Source organism: Daphnia pulicaria, chromosome 3, assembly GCF_021234035.1.
Source record: "Daphnia pulicaria isolate SC F1-1A chromosome 3, SC_F0-13Bv2, whole genome shotgun sequence".
NCBI classification, from domain to species: domain Eukaryota; kingdom Metazoa; phylum Arthropoda; class Branchiopoda; order Diplostraca; family Daphniidae; genus Daphnia; species Daphnia pulicaria.
In genome coordinates, this window is record NC_060915.1 from 3,221,881 (window position 1) to 3,246,872 (window position 24,992).

Genomic DNA, 24,992 nt, shown 5'->3' on the forward strand with positions numbered 1-24,992 from the left:
TAAACTTAACGTATTTACTTTATTTATAAACGTACTCCAATGTTTTCTCTGCTGCAACGAAAAAATGACAGAGTCCATTTCATTAACCATTAATGTAATTACTACATACTGTAGTAATTACCATATAGCTGAGTGGTTAGCAAGCTGGGTTGAAACTTCAGTGGTTGATGGTTCAAACCTCATCAAAATCATAGCTTTTTTTCATTAATACGTAAAGTTTGCTTATCACAACATTAAAATAAAAGGCTTGGGGTAACCTTGAATAAACAAGTTTGGTCCAAGCTTAAAACCAGTATTATTAAAAGTTAAAGTTTTTAAGATTGGAATCCGCGAGCTTGTGCTGGGCTTGGCAACAAGTCTAGCGCAAGCCTGCTCTAAGCCGTTTATTTTCTACGGGCACAGCTTGCTGGTGGGATGTTGGATCAAGACGTGGTTGCCGACGACAAACGGAGCAAGCGGTCGCGTGTGTTTGTTGTAGTGAGCTATTTGTAGCTCCTTGGACCGTCTCGCACGTTTCTCGAGTACGTCGGCTGCTTTTTGCCATTCTGGCGCGAATGAGCGGCGATGTGCTGGCAGACAGTCACGCATTGGGCGGTTGAAAATCAACTGTGCTGGGCTTGCACCACCAGATCGCGGCGCGTTTCGAAAAAGCAGGATACTTTTGGCGAATTTTTCTTCGTTGAATGCGCCAGCTGTCCATGATCCACGGATGAGCGCCTTCATCGAGTCGATTTCTGCTTCAGCCCGGCCATTGGACTGAGCGTAATACGGTGAAGACGTGAGAGAAGTAATCCCCCAATCCGTTAAAAAACGTTGGAACTCCGCTGCACCAAACTGCGGCCCGTTGTCGGACCAGAATGTGACTGGGGCTCCTACGTTAGAAAAGAAACTGTGGCAATGGCCGATAACGTTGCGTGCCGTTGTTTTTTTATCACGAAAAGCAACAACATGTGGCCAACCACTGAATTTGTCAACCATCACTAAAAAATGGCGGCCATTTAATTCACAGAGATCCGCATGGATTTGTTCAAATGGGCGAGTCGCTGGTGGGCGCACTCGAAATGGCTCTGGTTGTTGTGAAGGTAGATGTTTGGTACACGTTTCACAATGTTTGGTTGCGTTCACTATATCGTTGTCAATGTTCGGCCAGTATACCGATAAACGGGCTCGTTGGCATGTTTTTGTCGCACCTTGGTGCATCTGCACTAAATCCACCAGAATGTCAGCACGAATGGAATGCGGAATAACGATGCGAGGCCCCATTACGATCATGTCATCAGAGTCATCGATTGCCAAACGCTCTTTTACACTCCAAAAGGGACGCAAATCACTATCTAAGTTACACTTGTCGTTAGGAAAACCCGAGATGATTTGATTTCTCAGTTTCACCATAACCGGATCGTTGGCTGCAGCGCACTTGATTTTTTCTAACACTGGGTCGAGGTTTGGATCAGCTTGTGACAGCTGATTTCCGGAGAGACTCATCAGAGCGATTTTTCCCTGATATGATGGTAGTCCTTCACCCAGTTCATCACTAGTGGCTGCTTTGTCGACCGGGGCTCGAGATAGGGCGTCCGCGTCGGAATTTTGTTTTCCTGGGACCCAACGAGCAACAAATGCATAGCGCTGCATCTTGAGGCGTAAGCGAAGCAAACGGGGGTTGTCTAGTTTGTCTAGAGAGTAACTGTTCAGTATGGGCACTAATGGTTTGTGGTCCGTCACTAATTCAAACGAAGGAAGTCCTTCAAGAAACTGACGACACTTATTCATGGCCCAAGCGGCACTTAAACACTCGAGTTCGATCATGGCATAACGTGTCTCGGCGCTAGAGAGAAAACGAGATCCTGCTTGCACCACACGCCACACTTTGGAATCGTCGAGCTGTTTTAAGAGAAAACCGAGTCCGTTGAGCCGCGATGCATCAACGTGAAGGCTTGTTTTGCGCTTTGGGTCGTAAAACGCTAGATCACGCACGGTAGATAAAAGTGTCCTTGCTGCCGTGAAAGCCTCTTCATGTTGAGTTGTCCATTCCCACGTGTAGCCAGTCTTGAGCAGCGGGGATAATGGATCTAATGCGGCGGCCAGTTGGTCGGAAAAATTGCCGACTTGCTGACAGAGTCCAAAAAATGAACGGACGTCTGTAATCGAGCTGGGTGTTGGGAAATCGCGGATTGCTCGGGTGAGCTCTGGGTCCGGTCGAAATCCCTCAGCGTCGACGACGTAACCACCGAAAGTAACGGCGGGCTGAGCGAACACTATTTTGGCGGTATTGATGGCAACGTTGTGAGCTGCTGCTCGATGGAATAATCTTCGTACCGCTACGACGTGCTCGTCGTAAGTTGCGGAGAAGACGAGTACATCTTCAACGATGCGTCTGCAATTCGGGAGATCATCAAACACTTCTGATACACGATGGCAGTAGTCGTCACCTGCATGTGAGACGCCGAAGGGAAGACGAAGGTACTGGTATCGCCCGAAAGGAGTAGAAAAGGTTGTCAGGTCGATCGACTCGTCATCTAGCGGTACCTGATGATAACCTTTTAGCGCGTCAATGATGGTGAAGAATTTCATTCCGGGCGGAATGGTGCGCACTGCTTGAAACGGTGTGGCCGTCTCAAAATTTGGCCTGATTATGCACTTGTTCAACTCACGAAAGTCGATCACCAGACGGATGTCGCCATTTTTCTTCAGCGGAACTAAGAAAGGATGCACCCAAGCCGTCGGCTTTACCACTTTTCGGATAATGTTAGCGGATTCAAGATTGTCCAACTCTGCTTTCACTTTTGGTAACAAAGGGACGGACACTGGGCGTGAGCCTCGCATTGCCACTGGCCGCGCGTTTTCCACCAATTCGAAATGACATGGTGGTCCCGACATCTGGTGGCATGTTCCGTCAAAAATCCGCGGGCATTCGTTCATGAGAGTTTTGAGATCGGCCTGTCGTTGAGAGTCGGTAGGTGGCGTGCTCGCCACCATTCCAACGTACGTGTGCGGATAGGCGGCTGGAAGCATTCCCATCATCTGCTGGCTCCTTTTGGACAACACTGGCTGCTTTAGTTCACGTAACACGTGAATGGCGGTGTTCACTGATCGGGACACTTTGTCACGTGTCGTCCACACAATAACCGCGCTGAAAACACCAATGCTGATGATCGGGCTCCCCACTGCTGTAACTGGTTGTACACCTTTCTGCAGCGCCACCTTGCTAAACTTCCGCTTGTAGAGTGATTCTGGGATGGCGTCGAGGTCAGCGCCTGTGTCTGGGAGAAAATCGATCACAACAGATGATGTCCATTTTTCCGGATTGACTGCCAGTTCCACTAAATCACTCGCGTTTAAAGCCCCCACTGTCGGAGGGGAGGGGTCAATGTAAATGCCTTGTTGTTTCTTGGCTGCTGCTTTGTTCCGGAAAACTTTGAAGTAATGGTTCAGTAGGCCGCACTTTTTACACTCCTTCCCTTGGGCCGGACAGGCCGTCAAAGGCTTACAGCGTGTCTTCGATCCGCAATTCCAGCAGCCCGTGAATTTCGCGCCTGCTGAACTGCTGCCACCTGCTGGCGGCTTGCCGGACTTTTCTTTGAAACGCTTGTAAGTAGAAGTTGCGCCTTGAATTGCCGCAGCGTCACCTGTCTTTAAGTTCTTGGACTGCTTGCTCGATGCTTCTGCAGTTCGGATGATTGTTAGCGCCTGATCCAGCGATAAAGTCGCACCTTGTTCGAGGAGTTTTACGCGCACTTCATCACTCTCGACACCAAATATAAGCTGGCCTAGAATGCGAGTTTTTTCACAATTCGCACAACAATCCGTCGCGAATTCACATTTCCGAGCTAAGTCCCGCAATTCACACAACCAATCGTCTGCTGATTGTTGCACGCCTTGTGTCTTTGCCGCGAACTGTTGGCGCCACACGTGGCGGTTGCGGCCGGCATTGCAACGAGCACGGAGATGGTCGATGACGACCGTGTGGTTGTCAAGCTGCGGGTCGGTTAGGCCCATGGAAAGAACTGCTTGGAGTGTGTCGGTTGACAGGCACGATAACAGCGTGTGAGCCTTGTATACGGCCCGCTGACCTGCATCCAGTGCCGAATCAATCGTCGACAGGCTGAGAAAAATTGTCCATTTCTTGTGCCATAGTTCGAAAGAATCCTTGTATTCGTCCAGGTCGAAAGGTGGAGGTTTGCCGTACGGTTTAAACGCCGCCATGTTGATGAGTTTGCTCCAAAGCCAGCCAATGTCAAGCCCACTTTCTTCGCCCTCCAGCTTGGAGAGAGAGGAAACACAATAAAGGGGATGCTTGTTGCTGACGAATAACACTGTAACGTGGAGACAAGAACTCAAAATGCACCGCTTAGTGGCCCATCGATCACGATAGCTACCATGACAATGACCAACTAAAGCATGGCGAAAAAATGTTCAAACGTTTACTCAATGGCTGATAAATCACGATCGCTACCATGAATAAAGCCAACATGAGCCAAAACTTCACCTCAAACCAAAAGTTAAAGTCGGATGCCTTGGATAAACTTGGATGCAAAAAATGTCTTCACCCGATCCAATCGAAACAATGGCGGACAAAAGTGTTAGGCCACACAATAGTTACTAGTCAACTGGGTAGTGCCGTGCGCAGCCATGCGGTCGAGACGAAAAACTGTCGCGACAACACAAAAACTGCAGTTCACACACACTCTGGTCGGGAAATTAACGCCAATAAATTGTCACAATAAATTGCACGATAAATGTACCTTCACTGAAAACGATCACCAACTGCGCCATGTGATGAAGTCGAATAAAGAGAGAGAGATTGCGGCTCGTAACAGTGTATTGGGACGACCACTGCTCTGTGGAGAGCAGACAGAGACTGAGGGTGAGGGGAGGGAGTCCTCTCCTATATATGGAGCCGACGGGTGCCGTGTTGCCAGATGGTGGTATCATCACAGGTTGGTCTATGGAAGATTTCATTACTTTAGATGTGGTTGCTTGAACTGGATTGACCGCCGCTTGCGGTTTTGCGGCGGGTGCGGATGATATAGGTGCGTTAAGAGCAGGAGCTTGTACGGCATTTGAGGCTGTAGCTGCGCTTAGTGAATCAGCTGTTTGCCGTCGTTTTTGAGTAAGTAGATCTAGAAATCTGTCAACAAAAAGAAACAATACAAATAATTCTAACAAAAAAACAAAATTAATAATCAATTACTTATCATAGTTACATTATAATTACAATTCATAATCATAATTACATATCATATTGCATTGCAAAAATTTGTGTTGCATTAAGAGCCGATTTCTCAGCCAATGATACTGCATCATAAGGGTTCCCTCCACATTCAAGAATCTACTTTAATGCCATTAAAATATTTTATGAGAAATTGTTGATCGGTAGTAATATCACATCAGCTATACCAATATGTCAACATAGAAAACTCAACATTGCTGTTGTGTCAATGAAGAAAGTTGAGATAAATTAATTGTATCACCTGAAGCATAAGATCTTTGTAGAAATATACAAATTTCATTTTCCAGATTTTATTCGCCTCTTCCATGAAATTGCTGGTGTTGCATTTGCGGAGCTAAATTAACAAAATGAAATATTATCAATTTTTAAATTCTATTTATATTTAAATTGTTGAAACAGACTCATCCACAAAGAACTCCAGCCTTCCTTCTTGGGGCTTATCAGGTAAAGGGGAGGCTAGCTCTATTTTAACTCCAACAAGAATATCAGAGTTTGCAAGTCTCAGCCTTGCCGATCCACTGGCATTTGAAACTAATCTAGTTTCAACTTTCAAGAATTATAGGGCGATAATCCAGCATTGTTCTACCATCACTTCGTAAACCATAACCTGCGAATCGAACAAACCTTCGAATAGGGGATGTGAAATGAGTGTAGATTGGAGCATCCAAACCGTAATGATAGAAATCTACTTGAGCAACTGTTCCACTGCTAAAATAAACTGCTTCATCAGTTACAGATGCGTCCAAAGAAGCGGCCGATGCTTTGTTGCTGCTTTTATATCTTAAGGAAAGCCCTGCCGAGAAATTCGAAAAATTCCATATAATTCCATGTATTGACAGTTCGGATAAGTAATCATGATGCACAGAACAAAAAAAAGATGAGTATTTTGTTTTATTTTATTTTACCAATGGGGGAGGAGGGGGGCCATCATATATAGCCCTTTATTGCTAAGCTATTAGGATGGGTTGGTCAGATTTCAAGGCAAATATGTGAAGGGATTATCGGAGCAATTGCAAGTAATACGACCGAGACAATTTTATGCCGAATTCATTACAGTGTCCTCTCGAAATAAGGCCCAAACCAACAATGTAACGGAGTAAGGCGTTTGATTGGGATTTTTTTAAAGACATAAACTTATAGTATGATTAATTCAATCCAGGAAATGTTCTGCCGGCGTCCCTTTCACCTGCATTTCAGTTGTCGGACGAGGCGCCAATGAGGAGGTGTCTGTGCGGAAGAAAAGGAAATCTGTGATTGGTCCTTTCACACACATCGCAACTGCCTTTGTTCAGGTCAGTCATATTAGCTCATACAGTAGTTATTACACACTAGGAAATATTCTATCACGTTACTGGCGCGTCACAGCAAGTTTATTGATAATTATCTATAAACTGAAAGACGAGAGAGAGACCAGAGAAGAACATTGGCATACAGAGAGAGAAGTCAATAATGAGGCAAATGTATATAACGTTTAGCACAATCGCCTCGTTATACTTCGCTTAGGTATCTAAGCCGTAAGGGATGGCACAAGGGATACAAGTGACGAAACAAAAATGTCATTTATTGTAATTTTCAGAAACTCTTGCTTCTGCAACCATTATTTCGCGAGATTACCTTTAATTAAGAGTTGGGAGAAACTAGATAGAAAAAGAGGATGTTATTTTCTTACTAATTTTTTGCGCCATATTCCTTCAGACGATCGATAATGCTCCGACCTAGTCCGTGTTTGTTGTCTTGAGCATAAGCGAAAGGAGTAAGCCCTTGTTTGTCGACACCATTCACGTCCACGGCTACAGTTTTGACTTTGAGGAGTAGCTCATCAATGAGATCCAGCGATTTTGCAATTTTCGCTGACATGTGAAGAGGTGTGACTCCTTTCTTGTCAGCGATGCCTGGGTCTGCTCCCATTTTAATCAGACGACGAACATTGATTGTACCAGGGATGTACCCTTCAATTGCGTAATGGAGAGGTGTCCTTCCATAGTTGTCAACTCCGTTGATGTTGCATTTTCCCGTTTCCAGAATGATGTCGATGAGTTCTGTATTAGTCATGTAGTGATAGTAAGTTTTGGCCGCCAGATAAAGTGGAGTGGCTCCGTTTTCAGTGGCAGCGTTGGGATCGGCACCTTTTTTCAGCAGGTAGCGAGCAGTGTTCGGCATTCTGAACCGGATTGCATGATGGAGAGCGGTCTGTCCATAGTTGCCACGACTATTAATATCGACTTGTTCATTTTCCAGAATTAGACTGATTGTTTCAATTTCTTTTTCATGGGCCGCCAGGTGAAGTGGGGTGTCGATGTTGATGTCGTACTTGCCAATCGCTACTGTTATATTAACAAGATCGGTACTTCCCATTTTAATGAGCTGGAATAAAGGGGACCAATCATCAGAACAACCTGTTATGACGTTGATTAATTCCAAAATTTTTTTGTCCCGGCCTTTTCCAGGAGGAGGATAGTACGGGAAATAGCCCTCGTAATTGTATCCTATTTCGGTAGTTTGCTGGCCGATGAAAGTGACCAATGACTGGCAGTTTGATTTGACGATGTTGTACTTTCCTGGAATGATCTGATTGGCCCAAAGTATTGCAAACAGATCTTTAATCGTACCTTTTCCTTTTAAAACATCTGTGATGGGTTTCGCTTTTGTCCGCTGTTTGCCTTTCAACTTGTCCTTGACATTTTCTTTTTTGCGGGACCGTTGTAAAGTAATGTAGTCCAGGCCCTTTTCTAGTGACCACCAATAGACTCCATCTGTTTCACTTGTCGTCTTGAATACGATGAACACGTGAAATGCATTGAACCAAGTTTTCGCTGAGCCCATGCTGCTTTGGTGGGTTTCGAATTCCTTGATTTCCCAATTCTTGTCGACGTCTTTTAAAACGTTCAGCATTTTAGGTATTCCTGCTTCAGCTTCATCTATTTGCCGTTTCAAATTTTCTTCGTTGAGTAGAAATCGAAAGAGCGCAGCTTCTGAGATTGTGTGACCCACTTTCTGTTCGTTATCCGTCGGGCGAGGAGTCGGGCACGAAGAGCAATTTTTGCTTGTACTTGCCACCAAAAAGGCTTCCCACAAATGGGATCCTTGGAAGTACCCGTTGGATATAACATAATGAGTCTCTCACCTTTTCCCAGTAATTGCCACCGAAATATGTCAATAGTCCAAAACACAGCACACACAATATGAGCAAACATAGCATAATAGACGGAAGTAAGTTCGTGGCAGGTTCCGATATTTCGTGATCTTCTTCAACAGGTTTCTCATCAGCGTCGGGCTTGTAGCACAATTTTGGCTGGGACCCTGCACCAAACAAGTTTCGCACCAATGGCAAATCTGGAGGTAGCCATTCCATCAATCGGCGTAATGCAAGTCTCGATAAGTCACTCGCATTTTGCCCGTTATACGTGCCACTGAAATATAGCAACATTCCAAAACACATCACGCAGCACACTATAAGAAAACGCCATCGCTTAGTAGACGGAAGCCAGTTCGCCATGACGAATTAGTCCTTGATTCACGTTCGAGAAAACCAGACCGACGTGTAATGGCTGTGTTGTTGTCAAGGGCGTTTGCTTTCGTTACACAGTTTCGTGGACTACTACTAAGCTATTAGAGGACGGGACACTCGTCAGTTGTCCTCTTCCGCACTGTCATTTTTAACTTGGCGGCTGGTTTTTTACCAATATTTTTTAGATGGGATGCAATCGATAGGGAATAAAAAATTAATTTTCATGTCTCTCTTCAAAGATATTAGCATTTTAATTAAAAATTTAGGGAGAAAGGGTGAGGTTTGCGTTGGTTGTCACCACCTAGCGCTCAACACTTGAAACTGTTTTCTAATGCAGAAATGAAAACCGAAAAATTCAAAAGAAGTTAGACAACGTTCAGTTAACTCGACTTCTTCTGCAGACGCAAGAACTGACTGCAACACCCTGGTGGTGTTGATGATCGGCCGTTCACAGCACGCAGTTGAACGAGTGCGACCCTCGACTACGTCCAGGTTTATTCAATGTACTTAGACTTTCCCTGGAATTTTTCTATTAATGGTTTGAAATTGTTGCCCAGGTTCCCAACGAGGAAAGGCAGGCACAAGTGAGAACGAAAAAACGGGCCGAAGCTCCTAAACTTGTCAAGGAATCGAAAGGAGATTCGCTCGACGAAGCTGAGCTACTCTGCAGAGACGCGTCCGTCAGCTGCCAACACCAAGGACCCGGTATCAGTAGACTATTGCTGTTATCTTTTTCAAATCAATTTTCGTTTGAATGACGATTCTGTTTTTAATTTTCCAGCTTCATCGCCCGTCCCAACCCAACCGAAGGAGGGGAGAGAATCCATCGCTGATGGAACAACCGGAACAACAGCAAACTTGTGGTGGGCTGGTGGCAGCAGTTGTCGAGCAGATAGCTTTATTGTGCCCGTTCAGCGCCATCGCTCTGTTAATATGCACTTTGTTAAGAGGTCAATGAAGACAGCAAGACTATCTCGGTCGTTTTGGAAGTTCTTTAAAGTTTTTATTAGTCGAAAGTTGCCATTTGCTTTTTATCCCTGTCGGTGACTCCCACCGGTCCCTCGTCCACCTTCCCTCGTCCACAAGCGCCGTCAATGTCAGCAACAATTACAACAACAACAGCAGCAAGGCATTGCTCTCTGCGGCCGCTGCCACTCATTTTATTTTATTATTTTTTTAAATATCAAAAGACACAAAAAGACTAAAATAAAAAAAAAAGGCCAATTGGATTGTGACGATTCGATGGTTGCTTCCGCCTCTTTTCACTCTTCCTACTCCTCCAACTCCCAGTCCCCCGGAAATGATTTATATGCCGCACTTGTCATTTAAATTGGTTGTGTCATTTTTTCAGACTTCAATTATTAAAACATTTGATTTTCTAAATTTTTATTCTAGGTTCGTTTGCCGATGTTCGTCACACAAAATTAAGGACCCAAAAAAATGTGGTTGGCTCTGACAGATTCGCTCTCGTCATCTGAAGAGCAGCCACACCTTCAACAGCAACTGCTGCCGGATAATAATAAAGTGGAGGATTATTACGACAGCATCAACGCCATCAACAGCAAGAACCGTACTGGCAGTCCGCTGCTGTATCAACCTTGGTATCAACAGGTCCAGCAGCGCAGCAGAGCCTAGTGGACAGCCTGGAATGGTCCTTGCCCAGTGTGGCTTACCATTTCCATCGAAGTGTCGTCGTCAATCAGCAACAACAACGGGACAATCGCAGCTACAACAGCCAGAGCTCGGCCGGCAGTAGCACGACGCCCAGCAATAGTACGATTGAATCAGACGGTGGCTTAATATGCATGTTTGTAATATTTGATCAGAGATTATCATTTCTCTCTCTTTTAGGGACTTGATGGGAGTATTTTTCATGCCCTGGTTGACGAATCATTGTTTATTTGAAAGGACATTTGTGACAAGAACCAATAGCCGCTAGCTGCTTTCAAATGTTACGCTTTAGCACTTACTTGCACATGTGACAGCTAAAGAGACAAAATTAAACATTCCCTTACATCCCTTATTGTTAATCAACCAGAATTCGCTGGGCTTCCAAGAACCCCTATAAGACTGTGCAGTCACCAGGAAATCCATACTGTTATGTAATGCTGCATCCACTCACATCTGGTTTATTAAAAAAAGTGTTAGTCCAATGAAGTTCACTGTATTAAATTGTAAATAGTATTTTGAACACGATTTATTTTACAGTTTACAATTTTCTTGTGTACACTTAGTTTTCAGAAAAATATAATAACAAAAATGGAATAAGCGGCAAAATCAACATTTTCATCTTCTTATTTCCAGGGTGCCTTTCCTCCGGGACTTCTTCATCGTTATCGATCGGTTGAAACATTTCCACTTTTATAACACCACCTCCTAAAATTTTACAAAACTAATATTTTAAAAAATGTCCAAATTGTGCATCTTTAGACGGTGAAATTACCATAACCATTTCAGACTCTTCTTGTCGTTTCAGTGCCAATTCCAACGTCTGGTTTTGTTTCTGTAGGTCCGTCAATTTCGCGAGTAGAGCCTCCCTTGAGAGATATTAGTTTTTGAAAACATCAGCTGAACTTTCCTTAGTCTTATCGAGATGCGGCTGCAGAGTTGTCCTCAGCGTTTTATTAAATTTTGAACAGGCACTTTAAAGAAGGTCATTCTCTGTTTTTTGTTTGACTGCAGCAACAAACTTCAAACATAAAAATGAATTGTTAGTAGTCATCATGATCAAGTGAAGTAAATGTTTGACTTACAAGTCGGATCTCCAAGTTCCTTGGAGTTTCATTCGTTGGTCATTCACTTGTTTTACAGATCACCAAGATTCCCCAGGCAGTATCAACCGATCCATGCTCAGAGATCTGTGTTCATCATTGCTTGTATTCTTCTGCTTTAATACAATCAATCCACCAGGTACTGAGAAGACCATCGACAAGCTCGCTTGATTTTCCGTGTCCTGATAGGAATGATTTGATTCAGCTGCAATGAAAAAGACAAATTATTATTTTCCGGCAACTTGTTAGATCCACACGTTGCTTACGTATAAGGCTCACTATTGGAATGGAACCAGCTTTCAAACGCCTAGAACCGTGTTTCCTGTTGATTTCTTTAATACATTTTTCTTGGAAGTGGACTTGATAGACCAGTGACCTCTCGAAACCACAGGGCGCTAATCACCAACAAGGCAACCAGCAACAGGCAGCTCAATGACAAGCCAACAGGCTAATGACTAGTTAAAACAAACAAAAAAATATGCGGTTTAGTTTCAGGCTTGTCAACTTGTTAACAAGTGATGGATGATGGCGCAACTAACCTAGCATAGTGTCAAAGGTGGCGACATCAGGCTTCACCAATTTGCACTCGACTTTGATGTCGTCGCTCGTCGCATTTTGGACGAGCTGGAAAAACTTGTCAAGGGGACAGAATCGCGTGCAGCCGGGCAGCGAAAGAACTTCGGGATTCCGCCCATCATCCGACACGTTCTTGTACAAAATCTAATTTAAAATTTACATGAAACTTCGAATGATCAAGAAATATGTTGAAATTTGATTTCAAATTCACCTTGACGGAAAAGTCGTTGGGATTGAATTCGTGCAGCTCCACCAGGACCATGGACGCGTACGGTGGCTGGATGCCGTTAAAGATGTTGAGGGCAGAAAGAAAAGTGGCCACAGTGACGTCATGAGCCTAATACATGAACAGCTTCCTATTGGGTGGGGTCAGTTTTCGACTGGGCGTAAGCGCCCAGATGTTCAATCAACTCCTTCACCAACGGGCCTGTCATTGCACATCATCAATTTTGGTTTTACAACAGGGAAATGACGTGGAAAATGGCCGTGTGACTCATATTAACTTACCTCCACGAAGACGCTGCATTTCCAAATTGTAAGCTTTCATCTCGAAACTAAAGTCGGAAAATTCCTTCATTGGACTAGGAAAGTACTTTGTAGTCCAATCGGGCAGCGTCTTGTTGAAACGATCCTGCAAAAAAGATTCATTAAGGATCCCTGTTCATCAATGACATGATTTTGAAATGAAATATACTTCAATAAAGAGAGTGTCGTAAAGGTATTCGATGTCATCAATCTCTGTCATATTCAGGCCACTCTTGACAGCCAAATAATCCAGCATTTCCTTGTTGCTGTCCATGCGTTTGCGAACGTCTGGTGAAGAGTTGAGCTGGGCGAGGAGCTCGTCATAACGAGGGCACTCCGATTCCAATACCAGCAGCAGATCTTAAATGACAAGAAAATTGAAAGAATCTTCTCAATTTCACAATTTCGCATGACTTATATTCAAACTGACCCTGCTCTTTGGCAATAGTGTGGACTGGAATGGGCTGCCAGGCTAGATCTGGATGCCAAGTCTGATTGTCATTGGGCTGGAAGAGTCCTGCCAGATGACACTCTGCACTCATCAAGGTCCTGTCGACATCAGAGGATCTGACGTAAATTTCATCTGGGTTGTAAGTTTTTGAGAGGAAATCTCCATATCGTTCCCGGTTCAACTGTCCCAGTTTAAAATGCCTCTCTTTGCCTTCCTGTGAGAGAAATTTCAAGATAATTAGGCTTGGGAAAAGATGCACAGGATATTTAAAACTCACTTTAGTCAGCTGGCCCCACGATACAGGCCAATGGGTTAGGTTGAGGTAGGGGTCCAAGGGATATGGTCGCACTGGAGTCCTGTCACCATTACGATACAACTAGAAACAGAAATTACCTTAATAATTTTACATACACGAAACATTTAGACAGAATCAACAAGTTACTACGTACCATGTGCACAAGTCTGAGGGTGTTGCTTGCTTTTCCTAAATACTCTGTTTCCCCTGATACACATAGACACAGGGCGAAACTCAGTGCCAACGTGGACCAGTCCATGTTGTAAATTTACGACAGAGTAGCGAAAATAGGAAAATATTTCGAGGTAAAATCGGTAGTGTCAAAGGAAGGTGAAGGAGTTGCAGTGGACCTGTGGTCGATGGGGTTTAGCAGTTTTCAATCTGATCTTGATGTGGTTTTTGAGACGAGACAAGAATTTTGCAGACGACACATTTTGTGTCAAGCGTGTAGTATCAAGTGTAATGTTTGATGATAGATGGCGTTTTTGTTGGTACGAGTTTGAATTCAAACGCAATCTGGGTCTAATATTTTATTTAGTCATTTACAATTCAGTGACACACCATGCACAAGTCAAGGTTGGTTCAAACTTCAGCAAATCCTTAATTTTGATTAAATTTCTTAGATTGCCAACAATAAATTGCGCCAGATGGCAACCATATCATCAGAAATGACTCTGACTGCTGTGGTGTGTCGTCTGTACTCCATGGCTCGTGTAAAACGTTTTTCTGTAAATGTTCGGGTGTGTAGTATGTAGTCTGGACTTGTGGTCCTCGTTGGATTTGATCTGTTTAACTGAAAACTATTGTTAATTGAGAAAGATTCATATTTTCCCAGTGACCCACGGGCGATACCGACTAAAACAATTGGAGTGACAATGGAATTATTCTGACATTCTGATTTATTCCATGTGTGGTTATTTTTCGAAACAAAATCAGTCGTCATTCCGTAGCCGACTGACGACTTTCTCGTGAAACAGGTAATATTTTTTGGTAAAAGTCTAGTTTAGTGACCTAAATCTACACTCTTTTGCTACAGCACCACACCACAACACAGCGATATCACATTACATTGTAACACTACCACATTACACTTCCACACTATCCGGTTACAGTATCACTGTACAGCATTACTGTACCACATTACACTACAGCGATAAAACATTACTTTATCACTTCACATTACAGTTGTACTACACCTCATAAACGGACTGCAGGACAACACTACAACACACCAGTAAAACGTGACAACATCACTTTTCAACGGCACACAAGTCCCGCTTTTTAGGAAGGTAGAGACCGTCCCCGTGCGAAAAGGAATGATGCGAGTTCCGCTGCTGTCAACGTAGATTCGCCCGACTCGACGTCGTCTGCACCGCCTGCGTTGCCAAGAACGATACTACAATTTCTATAAATAATGCAAAATTTTAAATTGTGATATGAGCAACATAATTTTAACTGCTGGTTTTCTTGTAAAACAAGTGATGTACTGTAATTATCAAGGTTTGTTATGCAATAGTTGATGAATGTCACTAACTTCCACTAATAAATAAGTGGCAACCCCGCGCAAGAGAAAAATACGAAAAAAAGGAGAAAAATCTTGTCTTGGAAAGGGGGGAGAATTTTACGAAAAGAGATTAGCGCTAGACTAAACGAAAAAGGGTAAATTCGATACCAAAGGGAAAAAAAACGTGAAAGTAGTGCCACGGCGAAGGTCAGTCTGTAAGGCATTATTCAGAGCAGTGTAAAGTTCTAGAGTGAAGTATTGCGCTGTGGAAGTAAACTACGCCAAAAACTGTTCGATTTCAATAGAGCAAATGAATGTATGGGGAGATATGGATGTATGGGGAAATATGTGTATATTTAGCCCGTGGACTGACGGAGTTGCAGAATTTCAACGAAAGGAAACGGAAACCCTTCCTCCCCTTCTGGATGCAGTTGTGGCGGACTACCAGTTGAGTCGAGCTTTGCGGCGTTGGGATGCCGGAGAAGAAGTACAGCTGCTGGAGGATCAACTGACTAACTGGAGAGAACAAGCGTTATACTGCTGTAACGTTGTACTTACTTTAGCCGAAGAAGCTCAACAAATTCAATTGCAACACAGAGTAAGCGCCAATTATCTCTGCCTAACCCCTTAATGTCGTGCTATAATTATGTTTCCTTTCTTTTTGATAATTTGCGTCATTGCAGATGGGTATCGCAAAGTTACGTTTAGTCGCGAAACGTGCACACAAAGCGACCGTCATAAAAGAGAGAACGCTGATAACCTATGGGAAATTGCTTGATGTCATAAGTCTAATGTATGCAAGCGAATGAAAAATACAGAGGTGTGGTAAGGAAACAGATATTTGCGTTTATAAATTTTTCTTTTTTTGTGATTTTTTTTGTGGGGGGGGGGTAAGCAAAATAGTTCCAAGCAGTAACCTTGTACTTTTTGAAAGTAAACCAAACAAATCGAAAGTGACCAAATATTTTTTATGTGAAAACGGGAAGGGCTTGAAAATGGTACCTGCAAGTTCATTTGCAGTGAAGCGTCTTCAAAGTAACAATAGCAGAAAATGGGAGTGCGCCAATCAAAAATTTTGTCTGGGTATTCAGATAAGTTTCAGGAAATTTGCCAAAAAATCACACGAAATGAAGAAAGGGATACAAAAGAAAGAGAACCGGTTGTACCCATGTTTACTTCTCTTGTCATCATGACGGTAATATTCATTTTACCTGTGATTGACCTCGTCAAGTATTTGATTGAGATGGGATTTATTGGTAACAACGAACACATTATTACAGTTCCACACTACATTACTAATTATAACATTACAACATTACATTTCGCAGGTAAAATCGCTTGTAAGCGCTGCAAAAGCAAGTGCCACATGAATGTCGTCAAATTAAACACGGTAGTAGATGGCTGTCGGTACGTATGCTCTAATAAGATCCTGAATGCCGGCAAAACGAAGTACGAACCTTGCTCGACAACGTGTTCAGTGCGCCGGCAGTCCTGGTTTTCAGGATCGCATTTGCTTATGTCAGAAATTTTCCTTTTCACTTACTACTGGTGGAACAATTACACCCTGGAATGCATTGAACGTGAGCTGAAATGGGCACATCAGACTGTAGTTGATTGGGCCAATTTTGCTCGTGAAGTAGCTATTGAGGCAATGCTGGAGAATTCAGAACGAATAGGTGGACCAGGGACAATCGTCGAAATCGATGAATCAAAATTTGGGAAAAGTACGTATGTGCTACTGTTGTTGTAATGGCCTGTTTAATCACATATTATTTTCCATCCTAACGTCCACAGGGAAATATCACCACGGTAAAAGAGTGGTAGGCCAATGGGTTTTTGGAGGAGTAGAACGCGGCAGCAACAAGTGTTTCCTCGTAGCTGTTCACGACCGCAAAAAAGAAACGTTACTCCGCCTAATTAAACAATGGATCGCACCAGGAACTATTATTATATCTGACTGCTGGGCGGCGTACAACGAAATATGGTGATAGAAACTGGGAATGGGATGTCAGGCGAAATGTTGTAGTGTAATAGTGTCGTAGTGTGTGTTATCGACTCGCGTAATGTAGTAAAATGTAATAACGTTGCAGCCAAAGCGTGATCTCCAAATTGCAAGTCAGGTCTAGTGGCATGTAACCCATATTGACATTTAGATTACCGACATTTAAGGTGCTATATGATGTAACTAATGTACCTGTTGTACTCGTCATGGCATATTAACACCATCATTGTACTGATGTAGGCAGATTCCGGACATGGATTATGTTCATCTGACAGTAAACCACTCGGAGACGTACAAGGACCCTGAAAGTGGCGCCCACACCAACACCGTCGAAGGTAATGTGATATTATAATGCCGTGATGTTGTAATGTTGTATTGTTAATCAATCAAAAACTTTGTTTAGGTATGTGGTACTGGGCGAAACGGTCTCTCCCATGTACAAACAGGAACAAAAACATGTTTTTGGGATATTTGTCATCTTTTATGCTGAAGAGAAAATGGAAGCGATGTGACGGTTTCGTATTGTTCATGCGATATGCAGCGAAAGTAAGCCTAACGCAACCCTAATCCTATCTGGTTCTTAAGCTAACGTTTCTATATCTGAAAAATGATTTCGAAAGAAATACACAAACGAAACAAATTTTATGAATTGTCCATGTATGTAAACGACCAATAGCGTGATACACCGACAGTCATGGCTGAGTACAAAGAAGACACCAAAAGCTACTTAGCCAAATTTCCGACACGTTTATTAGACAGGAACGTCGTGAGGGTGCTGCGGATGCATCGACGCACCTCTTTCTGGCTATCTTTCTTTCTTGGTAGGAGAGGGAGCCGCTTCCACGCCCGATAAACAATGTCTGCAATCCAAAAACAAAGTTAGATGTCATGTATGAATGAAGGTTGTCTACAATAAAAGCACCTGTGACTTGCTGCACGTCATGAGGCTCCATTGCTGTCTTCAAGTTACGCCCTTGCTTGGCTATCTGGTTGGTTAACTTCTTACCCTTCAGATAACTCGCCTCAAATCCGTTGGTCATCACCTCCGAGATGAATGAACTCATAGTGTACACCTGATTTTGCTTGATAAAAGTAGGGGGGAGGCGGCGACCGGGATTTTTCTTTTTCCACGCTTCTGTGCTACCCATGAGCCTCGTTACCTCATCTTTGGCTTTCTGCTCACATTCAGCAATGAAATCCCATTCAGGGTTGAAATGGCATTCAGACTACAGAAAACAAATGGGAATTAACATTTGTAAAGGGCAGCACGATAACAATATCATTGTAAAAAAATACCTTGTCTACTGGGGCCACATAATCAGCCTCACTCAGGGAAGACTCTTCATTGTCCGAATCACTTTTGGAACTTTTGCTGCGAGAAGACTGGCTGGAATATCTAATTCTGGTAGGTGGTAGTGGCACAGTCTCCTGGCCTGAAGCACTTTCTTCATCGGATGAGGGTGACCCTCTTTCTTCCCTGGTCTAAAGAGAAAAACATGTGTGTTAAATTAGGCACGTCAATTTGAAAAAATGTAATGTAGGTATATACCTGTTTGGGTTTCTGCCGTACCAACTTACTCATCTCAGCTTCCAAATGTTGAGTACGTGCCAAAGTGGATTCCTTGAAGTCATGAAAGTCTTTCGCAATGCTAGAACACTTGACTTGTAGTGCTGCATTTTTTGCTTTCTCCACACGCAGTAGCTCCACCAAATTGGGTTGCTGTTCCTGCTGAGTTGTTGGAACAGAGGTAGCCGGGGCACATTCAACAACAACAGAGCTAGCATCTACCAGGCTTGTGGCCCCATTGCTATAGCCACTCTCACCAAGGTCCTCAGATTCAAATCCTTCAAATGACGACAGCACGGGAAAACCATCTTCGTTGTCGACTAAACTCTGGTTGTCATTTTTGGGTTGCCTTCCAGGCCGCCTCTTAACCGGCGAAGCTACCTTGGTCTTGGTCTTCGTCTTAACCGGCGAAGCTGCCAAAGTCTTAGCCTTAGACTTAACCGGCGAATCTGCCTTAGTCTTACTTCTAGTCTTCTTTGCTGCTTTAGGTGGCATGTTAACTGCAAATCGTATGCACAAACTGTGATGTGATGGTGACAGGTGACGTGACGTCTTAATTATTCTGTAAACCGCACTACAACTATCGATATATAGCCGTGTTGCCATTTTTTCCTACATCGTCATCGTAAATGTAAAAATCAAGTCACTATGGAACTGATATATTTTTAAATTCTAAATTAATTTTCAAACTTAAATATTGATTTATTTATTGATTGCGTTTGCTTTGCTCAAATTAAACATTTCACTCGAAATTTTTTCTAGGCAACAGTGTGCAGATTCCCCATCCCTCCCCCTTAAGATTTAGTCTGCAATTCTCTTTCTCGTGGCCGGTGATAAAAGTAGCTCCGGCAGATTTTTGTAAGTTTCCCGATTATCTCTCATTGCATCGCGTCAACTACTTTTTTCTGTACAAGTGAATCGTTTGTATTGCTCCTAGTTGCGCAAGTTAATCAGGGGCGCCGAAAACACTGTAGAAACTATTTTTTGTGTCTACACTCTTTTGCTACAACACAACAGTACTACTTAACATTTCAATGTAACACTATAACATTATGCTACTCTAGTTTTCCCATCTTACTGGACAGCTCGATTGAAACATGTGGTTTTGTTTAGGGAACTGTTGTAGTGTTGAACTGTTGCGCATGTTGCAATGTGATGTGGAGAAGTTATGCATAAAGACACTTCAACACTATTACGTTACATTGCGACATTTCCTACACTTCCACAGTTCATTGTTACGTTATTTTCTTAGTTACTTCCCCACCCAAAACCCCATGTTTCAATCGAGCTGTCCCGTAAGATGGGAAAACTAGAGTAGCATAATGTTATAGTGTTACATTGAAATGTTAAGTAGTACTGTTGTGTTGTAGCAAAAGAGTGTAGATTTAGGTCACTAAACTAGACTTTTACCTATTTTTTATTATTATCAAGATTGCCCACTCAGTTGTTCCACGTTTTGACTTCTGACGTTTTCTAATTTCAATTCCCACTTCAAACGTTGCTCGCTAGCCAGTTATTTAACACCTGTTTAACTTCTTTTTTATTGACAGTTCTATAAGTAACTATGATGCACAGAGCAAACAAAATATTAGTATTTTGTTTTATTTTATTTTACCAATTGGGGAGGAGGGGGGCCATCATATATAGCCCTTTATTGCTAAGCTATTAGGATGGGGTGGTCAGATTTCAAGGCAAATATGTGAAGGGATTATCGGAGCAATTCAAAGTAATACGACCGCGACAATTTTATGTGCCGAATTCATTACAGTGTCATCTCGAAATAAGGCCCAGACCAATACTGTAACGGAGTAAGGCGTTTGATTGGGATTTTTTAAAGACATAAACCTATAGTATGATTTATTCAATCCAGGAAATGTTCTGCCGGCGTCTCTCACCTTTGGATTATTTCATTTGATTCTTCTGTCGGACGAGGCGTCAATGAGGAGGTGTCTGTGCGGAAGAAATGGAAATATGTGATTGATCCTTCCACACACACCGCAACTGCCTTTGTTCAGGTCAGTCTTTTTAGCTCATACATTAGTTATTACACACTAGGAAATATTCTATCACGTTACTGGCGCGTCACAGCAAGTTTATTGATAATTATCTATAAACTGAAAGACGAGAGAGAGACCAGAGAAGAACATTGGCATACAGAGAGAGAAGTCAATAATGATGTTAATGTATAACGTTTAGCACAATCGCCTCGTTAAACTTCGCTTAGGTATTCAAGCCGTAAGGGATGGCACATTTTGTACAAGTGACGAAACAAAAATGTTATTTATTGTTACTTTCAGAAACTCTTGCTTCTGCCACCGTTTTTTGGCGAGATTACCTTTTACAAGGAGTTGGGAGAAACTAGAAAGATAAAGAGGATGTTATTTTCTTTCTATTCCTTTGCACCATATTCCTTCAGACGATCGATAATGTCCTGGCCAAGTCCTTCTTTGTTGTACCTAGCATAAGTAAGTGGAGTCCGTCCTTTTATGTCGACACAATTCACGTCCACCACTTCAGTATTGAGGAGTAGCTCATCAATGAGATCCATCGATTTTGCATATATCGCTGCCACGTGAAGAGGGGTGACTCCGTTTTCATCAGCAGCGTTGGGATCGGCACCTTTTTTCAGCAGGTAGCGAACAGTGATCACGTTTCTGGCCTCTATTGCATGATGGAGAGCAGTCCTTCCATATTTGCCACGACTATTAATATCGACTTGTTCATTTTCCAGGATTAGTTTGATTGTTTCAATTTCTTTGCCGCGAGAGGCCGCCAAGTGAAATGGGGTGTCGCCTTCCTTGTTGGCAATAGTGGGATCAGCTCCTTTTCGAATCAGGTGACGAGTCTTTATGTCAGGGTTGATTCCAAATAATTTTCTTCTCAATTTTATTGCTAAATGAAGACAAGTGTCTCCCTTGTTGTCGACTCCGTTGATGTCGAATTTGCCCGTTTCCAGAATGGCGTCGATGATATCCGTCGTCTTTGCTTTAAGTGATGCCAAATGAAGCGCATTATTTCCATCTTCTCCCCGTGCGCTGCTGATATCTGCTCCATTTTTCAATAGGAAACGAACACGTTCTACGTCCGAATCTTTAATAGCTGAAATCAAATGCTCCTCCTTAATTCTAGCGATTTGGTCCTCAATTGGTACTGTGGCGTCGCTTAAAACTTTTTCAATTTTGTCTTCAAAATAGCTGGAAGTATAATTCACAAGTTTTTTTAAGGAAGCATTGTTTCTTTTGGACAGTCCGTTTTCTCTTTCCACTGCGCCTTTTTCCCTTAACAGATTGGCAATTCTTTCGCCTAGCCGGTGAATGTTCTTTGCTCTATCCAGTGCACTATGTCCGTTAAAGTTTAATAAGTTGACATCGACGTCTGGATGATTGAGGAGTAGTTCGACAATGTCCATGTCTTTGGCATATTCAGCCGCTACGTGAAGTGGAGTGTCTCCATCTTTATCAGTGACATTGGGGTTGGCTCCTTTTGATAAAAGAAAATCTGCTGCAGCTGTGTTGGATTTCGTGACTGCCATGTGGAGGGCATTCCTTCCAAATTTAGGTGTTGTTTCATTGATGTCAACTTTTCCACTTTCCAGAAATAAATTGAGAATATCGGGATCTGTATAGTTGATCACTGCCACATGAAATGGAGTGTAGCCACGTTCGTCTCGTATGGTTGAATCGGCTCCCTTTTCCAGCAAAAGTCTAACAGCATTCACGTTGTTTCCGAGTATTGCAATTAAAAGAAGAGTTTCACCATCTTGATTGCGGCCGTTGATATCGAATTCTTCTTCTTTCAGAATTTCATCGATTTCCTGTGATTTCTTGACTCGCTCTATTAAGAAATCAAGGCCATCAAATCCCGTCAAGTCAATTAAAGGATCGACGCCTTCCTCTTCGAAACGGCGAGCATTGATGCCTGTTGCCTTGTCGGATCCTTCAGTCCACTCGTCCGTTTCGTTATTTGGAGGTTTTATGCCCTTTTCCACCAACCGATCAAGAATTTTATTGCCTAGTCCGTGCAAGTTATGCCTGGCGAAAAAGAAAAGTCTTTTATCGTTTCTATACTGTTGAATATCTCCTTCGTTAATGTTCTGCAATAACAAGTCGATGATTTTCATGTCCTCTGCACCAAGTGCAGCATAGTGAAGTGGAGTATCGCCATTATTGTTTCGACGATTGACATTTGCGCCCTTTTTGATTAAATGCTCGGCCGTGATTTCATTGGAATAGGCGGCAGCGTAATGAAGTGCGGTCCTTCCTTGTTTATTTTGATCGTTGACATCGCCTATGCCTTTGACTTTTTTAGCTTCCAGCAGTAGATCTATTATAGGGATACCGTCTCTTTCTTTTGCTGCCACGTGAAGAGGAGACCAACCCCGTTTGTCTACAGCATTGAGATTGGCTCCTTTGTTTATCAAGTATTCGACAACATTGACGTTGGGCTCGTAAGCGGCAATATGAAGCGCAGTTTGTCCTTTCCCGTCTACATCGTCCACCTTGACTTTGCTATGTGCTAGTAGCAAATCCATGATCTCGTTGCCGTTCATTTTTCTTGCTGCCAAATGAAGAGGAGACCGACCTTCTTTGTCGAAAATGTTGGGATTGGCTCCTTTTTCTAATAATTTTTGAACAGCGACGACGTTGGATTTAGAAGCGGCCAAATGAAGCGCCGTGAATCCGTTTTCATCTGCATGGTCAATCATGGCTTTGCCGTGAGCTAAGAGTAGATCAATGATCTCGTTACCGTGTCTTCGCATGGCTGCCTTATGAAGAGGAGAATGACCCCGTTTGTCGTAAATGTTGGGATTTGCTCCTTTTTCTAATAATTTCTGAACAGTGACGACGTTGGAATTGGATGCCCAAGCGGCCACATGGAGAGCCGTTTGTCCGTTTTCTTCCACATCGTCAACATTAACTTTGTCATGTGCCAGTAGCAAATCGAAGATCTCTGCTTCGCTTCCGTGTACTGCTGCCATATGAAGAGGAGACCAACCCCATTTGTCGTAAATATTGGGATTGGCTCCATTTTCTAATAATTTTCGAAAAATGTTGACGTCACGAACGGACAAATGGAGAGCAGTTTGTCCTTTTCCGTCTACATCGTCAACGTTGAATTTGCCGTGAGCTAAGAGTAGATCAATGATCTCGTTACAGTTTCGTTCTAGGAGTGCCACATGAAGAGGAGACTGACCCCATTTGTCGAAAATGTTGGGATTGGCTCCTCTTTCTAATAATTTTTGAAAAATGTTGACGTTGGAATTCATAGCGGACAAATGGAGAGCAGTTTCTCCGTTTTCGTTTACATCGTCAACGTTGACTTTGTCATGTTCCAGCAGCAAATCGATAATCTCTTCTTTCATTCTGAAAATGCTTGCAGCCAATAGAAGGGCGCTCTTCCCGGATGCGTCGCGTTTTGTGGGATCGGCATTCATTGGGGGTTTGAGAAGAAGTTGAACCATTTTGGTTTTCCTCAACTTAATGGCTAAGTGAAGCGGAGTAAGTCCATTGTACAAGGCGTTGATGTCGTACATGCCACTCGCTACTGTTTTATCAACAAGATCGGTACTTCCCATTTTAATGAGCTGGAATAAAGGGGACCAATCAGAATAACCTGTTATGACGTTGATTAAATCCAACATTTTTTTGTCCAGGCCTTTTTCAGGAGGAGGAAAGTATTTGAAATTACCCTTGTATTTGTATCCTATTTCGGTAATTTGCTGGCCGACGAAAGAGACCAAGGACTGGCAGTTGGATTTCTTGATGTGATATTTTTCTGCAATCAGCTGTTGGGCCCAAAGTATTTCAAACAGATCTTTTATCGTACCTTTTCCTTTCAAATCTTTTCTATGAGTTTCACTCTTGTCCGATGTTTGCCTTTAAACTTGTCCTTGACGTTTTCTTTGTTGCGGGATCGTTGTAAAGTGATGTAGTCCGTGCTCTTTTCCAACGACCACCAATAACAATAGACTCCATCGTCTGCTGTTTCACTTATTGAATTGAAAACGATGAAAACGTGATAAGCTTTGACCGTATCTGTCGCTTTCATCATGCTGCTTCGGTAGGCTTCAACTTGAGTGATTTTCGAATGTTTGTCGATGTCTTTCAAAATCTCCAACATTTTGACGATTTCAACTTCATCAGCTTCATCGAATTTTCCCATTGTCTCTTCGTTGAGTAAAAAACGAAAAATGGCAGGTTCCGAGATTTCGTGACCCACTTTCGGTTCGTTATCAGCATCGGGCACGAAATATAACTTTTGCTTGTAATCGCCACCAGTTAAATTTCGCGTACTTTTAAAGGATTTCGCCATGACAATAAGTTCTTGATACAGCAGCAAGTTCAACAAAACCAAACTGATGTGTTATCCGGTGTAATCGCTGATTTTTTCTCCAGCAAGGGTGTGGCTCTGTCTAAAATTACGTGGCAGTTTGGATTGTGCAACAGATGCAGAGTTGCACGTTTTGAGAATTTTGTCCTAAAAAAAAGAAAAAGATTCATACATGCGGGAGCCAATGTGAGAGAAATGTTTTTAAAATCTCATTTGTCACGCATGTTTTACAG

The 24,992-nt window shown here is 42.8% G+C and overlaps 4 protein-coding genes and 2 long non-coding RNA genes across 6 annotated transcripts; 1 reads left to right on the forward strand and 5 right to left on the reverse strand.

Moving 5' to 3' along the window:
* Window positions 1-6,898: 6,898 nt before the first annotated feature.
* LOC124328449 (alpha-latrocrustotoxin-Lt1a-like) lies at window positions 6,899-8,872 on the reverse strand. The gene is made up of 2 exons (XM_046787218.1): window positions 8,588-8,872; window positions 6,899-8,338 (listed from the first exon to the last, which is right to left on the reverse strand). Exons 1-2 carry the CDS (start codon window positions 8,618-8,620, stop codon window positions 6,899-6,901), a joined length of 1,473 nt encoding a protein of 490 aa, XP_046643174.1. The 5' UTR covers window positions 8,621-8,872.
* Window positions 8,873-8,999: 127 nt separating this feature from the next.
* Window positions 9,000-10,950, forward strand: LOC124328855. Its single transcript, XR_006916518.1, has 3 exons — window positions 9,000-9,230; window positions 9,296-9,443; window positions 9,520-10,950. It is a non-coding gene; the product is annotated as an uncharacterized LOC124328855 (long non-coding RNA).
* On the reverse strand, window positions 10,887-11,579 carry LOC124328856. Its single transcript, XR_006916519.1, has 3 exons — window positions 11,492-11,579; window positions 11,182-11,427; window positions 10,887-11,114 (listed from the first exon to the last, which is right to left on the reverse strand). It is a non-coding gene; the product is annotated as an uncharacterized LOC124328856 (long non-coding RNA).
* Window positions 11,580-11,621: 42 nt separating this feature from the next.
* Window positions 11,622-13,723, reverse strand: LOC124328854 (lysosomal acid phosphatase-like). The gene is made up of 9 exons (XM_046787666.1): window positions 13,511-13,723; window positions 13,339-13,437; window positions 13,041-13,275; window positions 12,780-12,970; window positions 12,593-12,716; window positions 12,297-12,512; window positions 12,049-12,229; window positions 11,776-11,964; window positions 11,622-11,714 (listed from the first exon to the last, which is right to left on the reverse strand). Exons 1-6 carry the CDS (start codon window positions 13,613-13,615, stop codon window positions 12,442-12,444), a joined length of 825 nt encoding a protein of 274 aa, XP_046643622.1. The 5' UTR covers window positions 13,616-13,723; the 3' UTR covers window positions 11,622-11,714; window positions 11,776-11,964; window positions 12,049-12,229; window positions 12,297-12,441.
* Window positions 13,724-17,582: 3,859 nt separating this feature from the next.
* LOC124328853 lies at window positions 17,583-18,954 on the reverse strand. Its single transcript, XM_046787665.1, has 4 exons — window positions 18,412-18,954; window positions 18,159-18,344; window positions 17,785-18,088; window positions 17,583-17,722 (listed from the first exon to the last, which is right to left on the reverse strand). Exons 1-4 carry the CDS (start codon window positions 18,922-18,924, stop codon window positions 17,586-17,588), a joined length of 1,140 nt encoding a protein of 379 aa, XP_046643621.1. The 5' UTR covers window positions 18,925-18,954; the 3' UTR covers window positions 17,583-17,585.
* A 1,864-nt stretch (window positions 18,955-20,818) lies between these two features.
* On the reverse strand, window positions 20,819-24,741 carry LOC124328450 (serine/threonine-protein phosphatase 6 regulatory ankyrin repeat subunit B-like). The gene is made up of 3 exons (XM_046787219.1): window positions 24,289-24,741; window positions 23,425-24,214; window positions 20,819-23,010 (listed from the first exon to the last, which is right to left on the reverse strand). The coding sequence occupies exons 1-3, from the start codon at window positions 24,739-24,741 to the stop codon at window positions 20,819-20,821; spliced, it is 3,435 nt and encodes a 1,144-aa protein (XP_046643175.1).
* Between the last annotated feature and the right edge of the window lie 251 nt (window positions 24,742-24,992).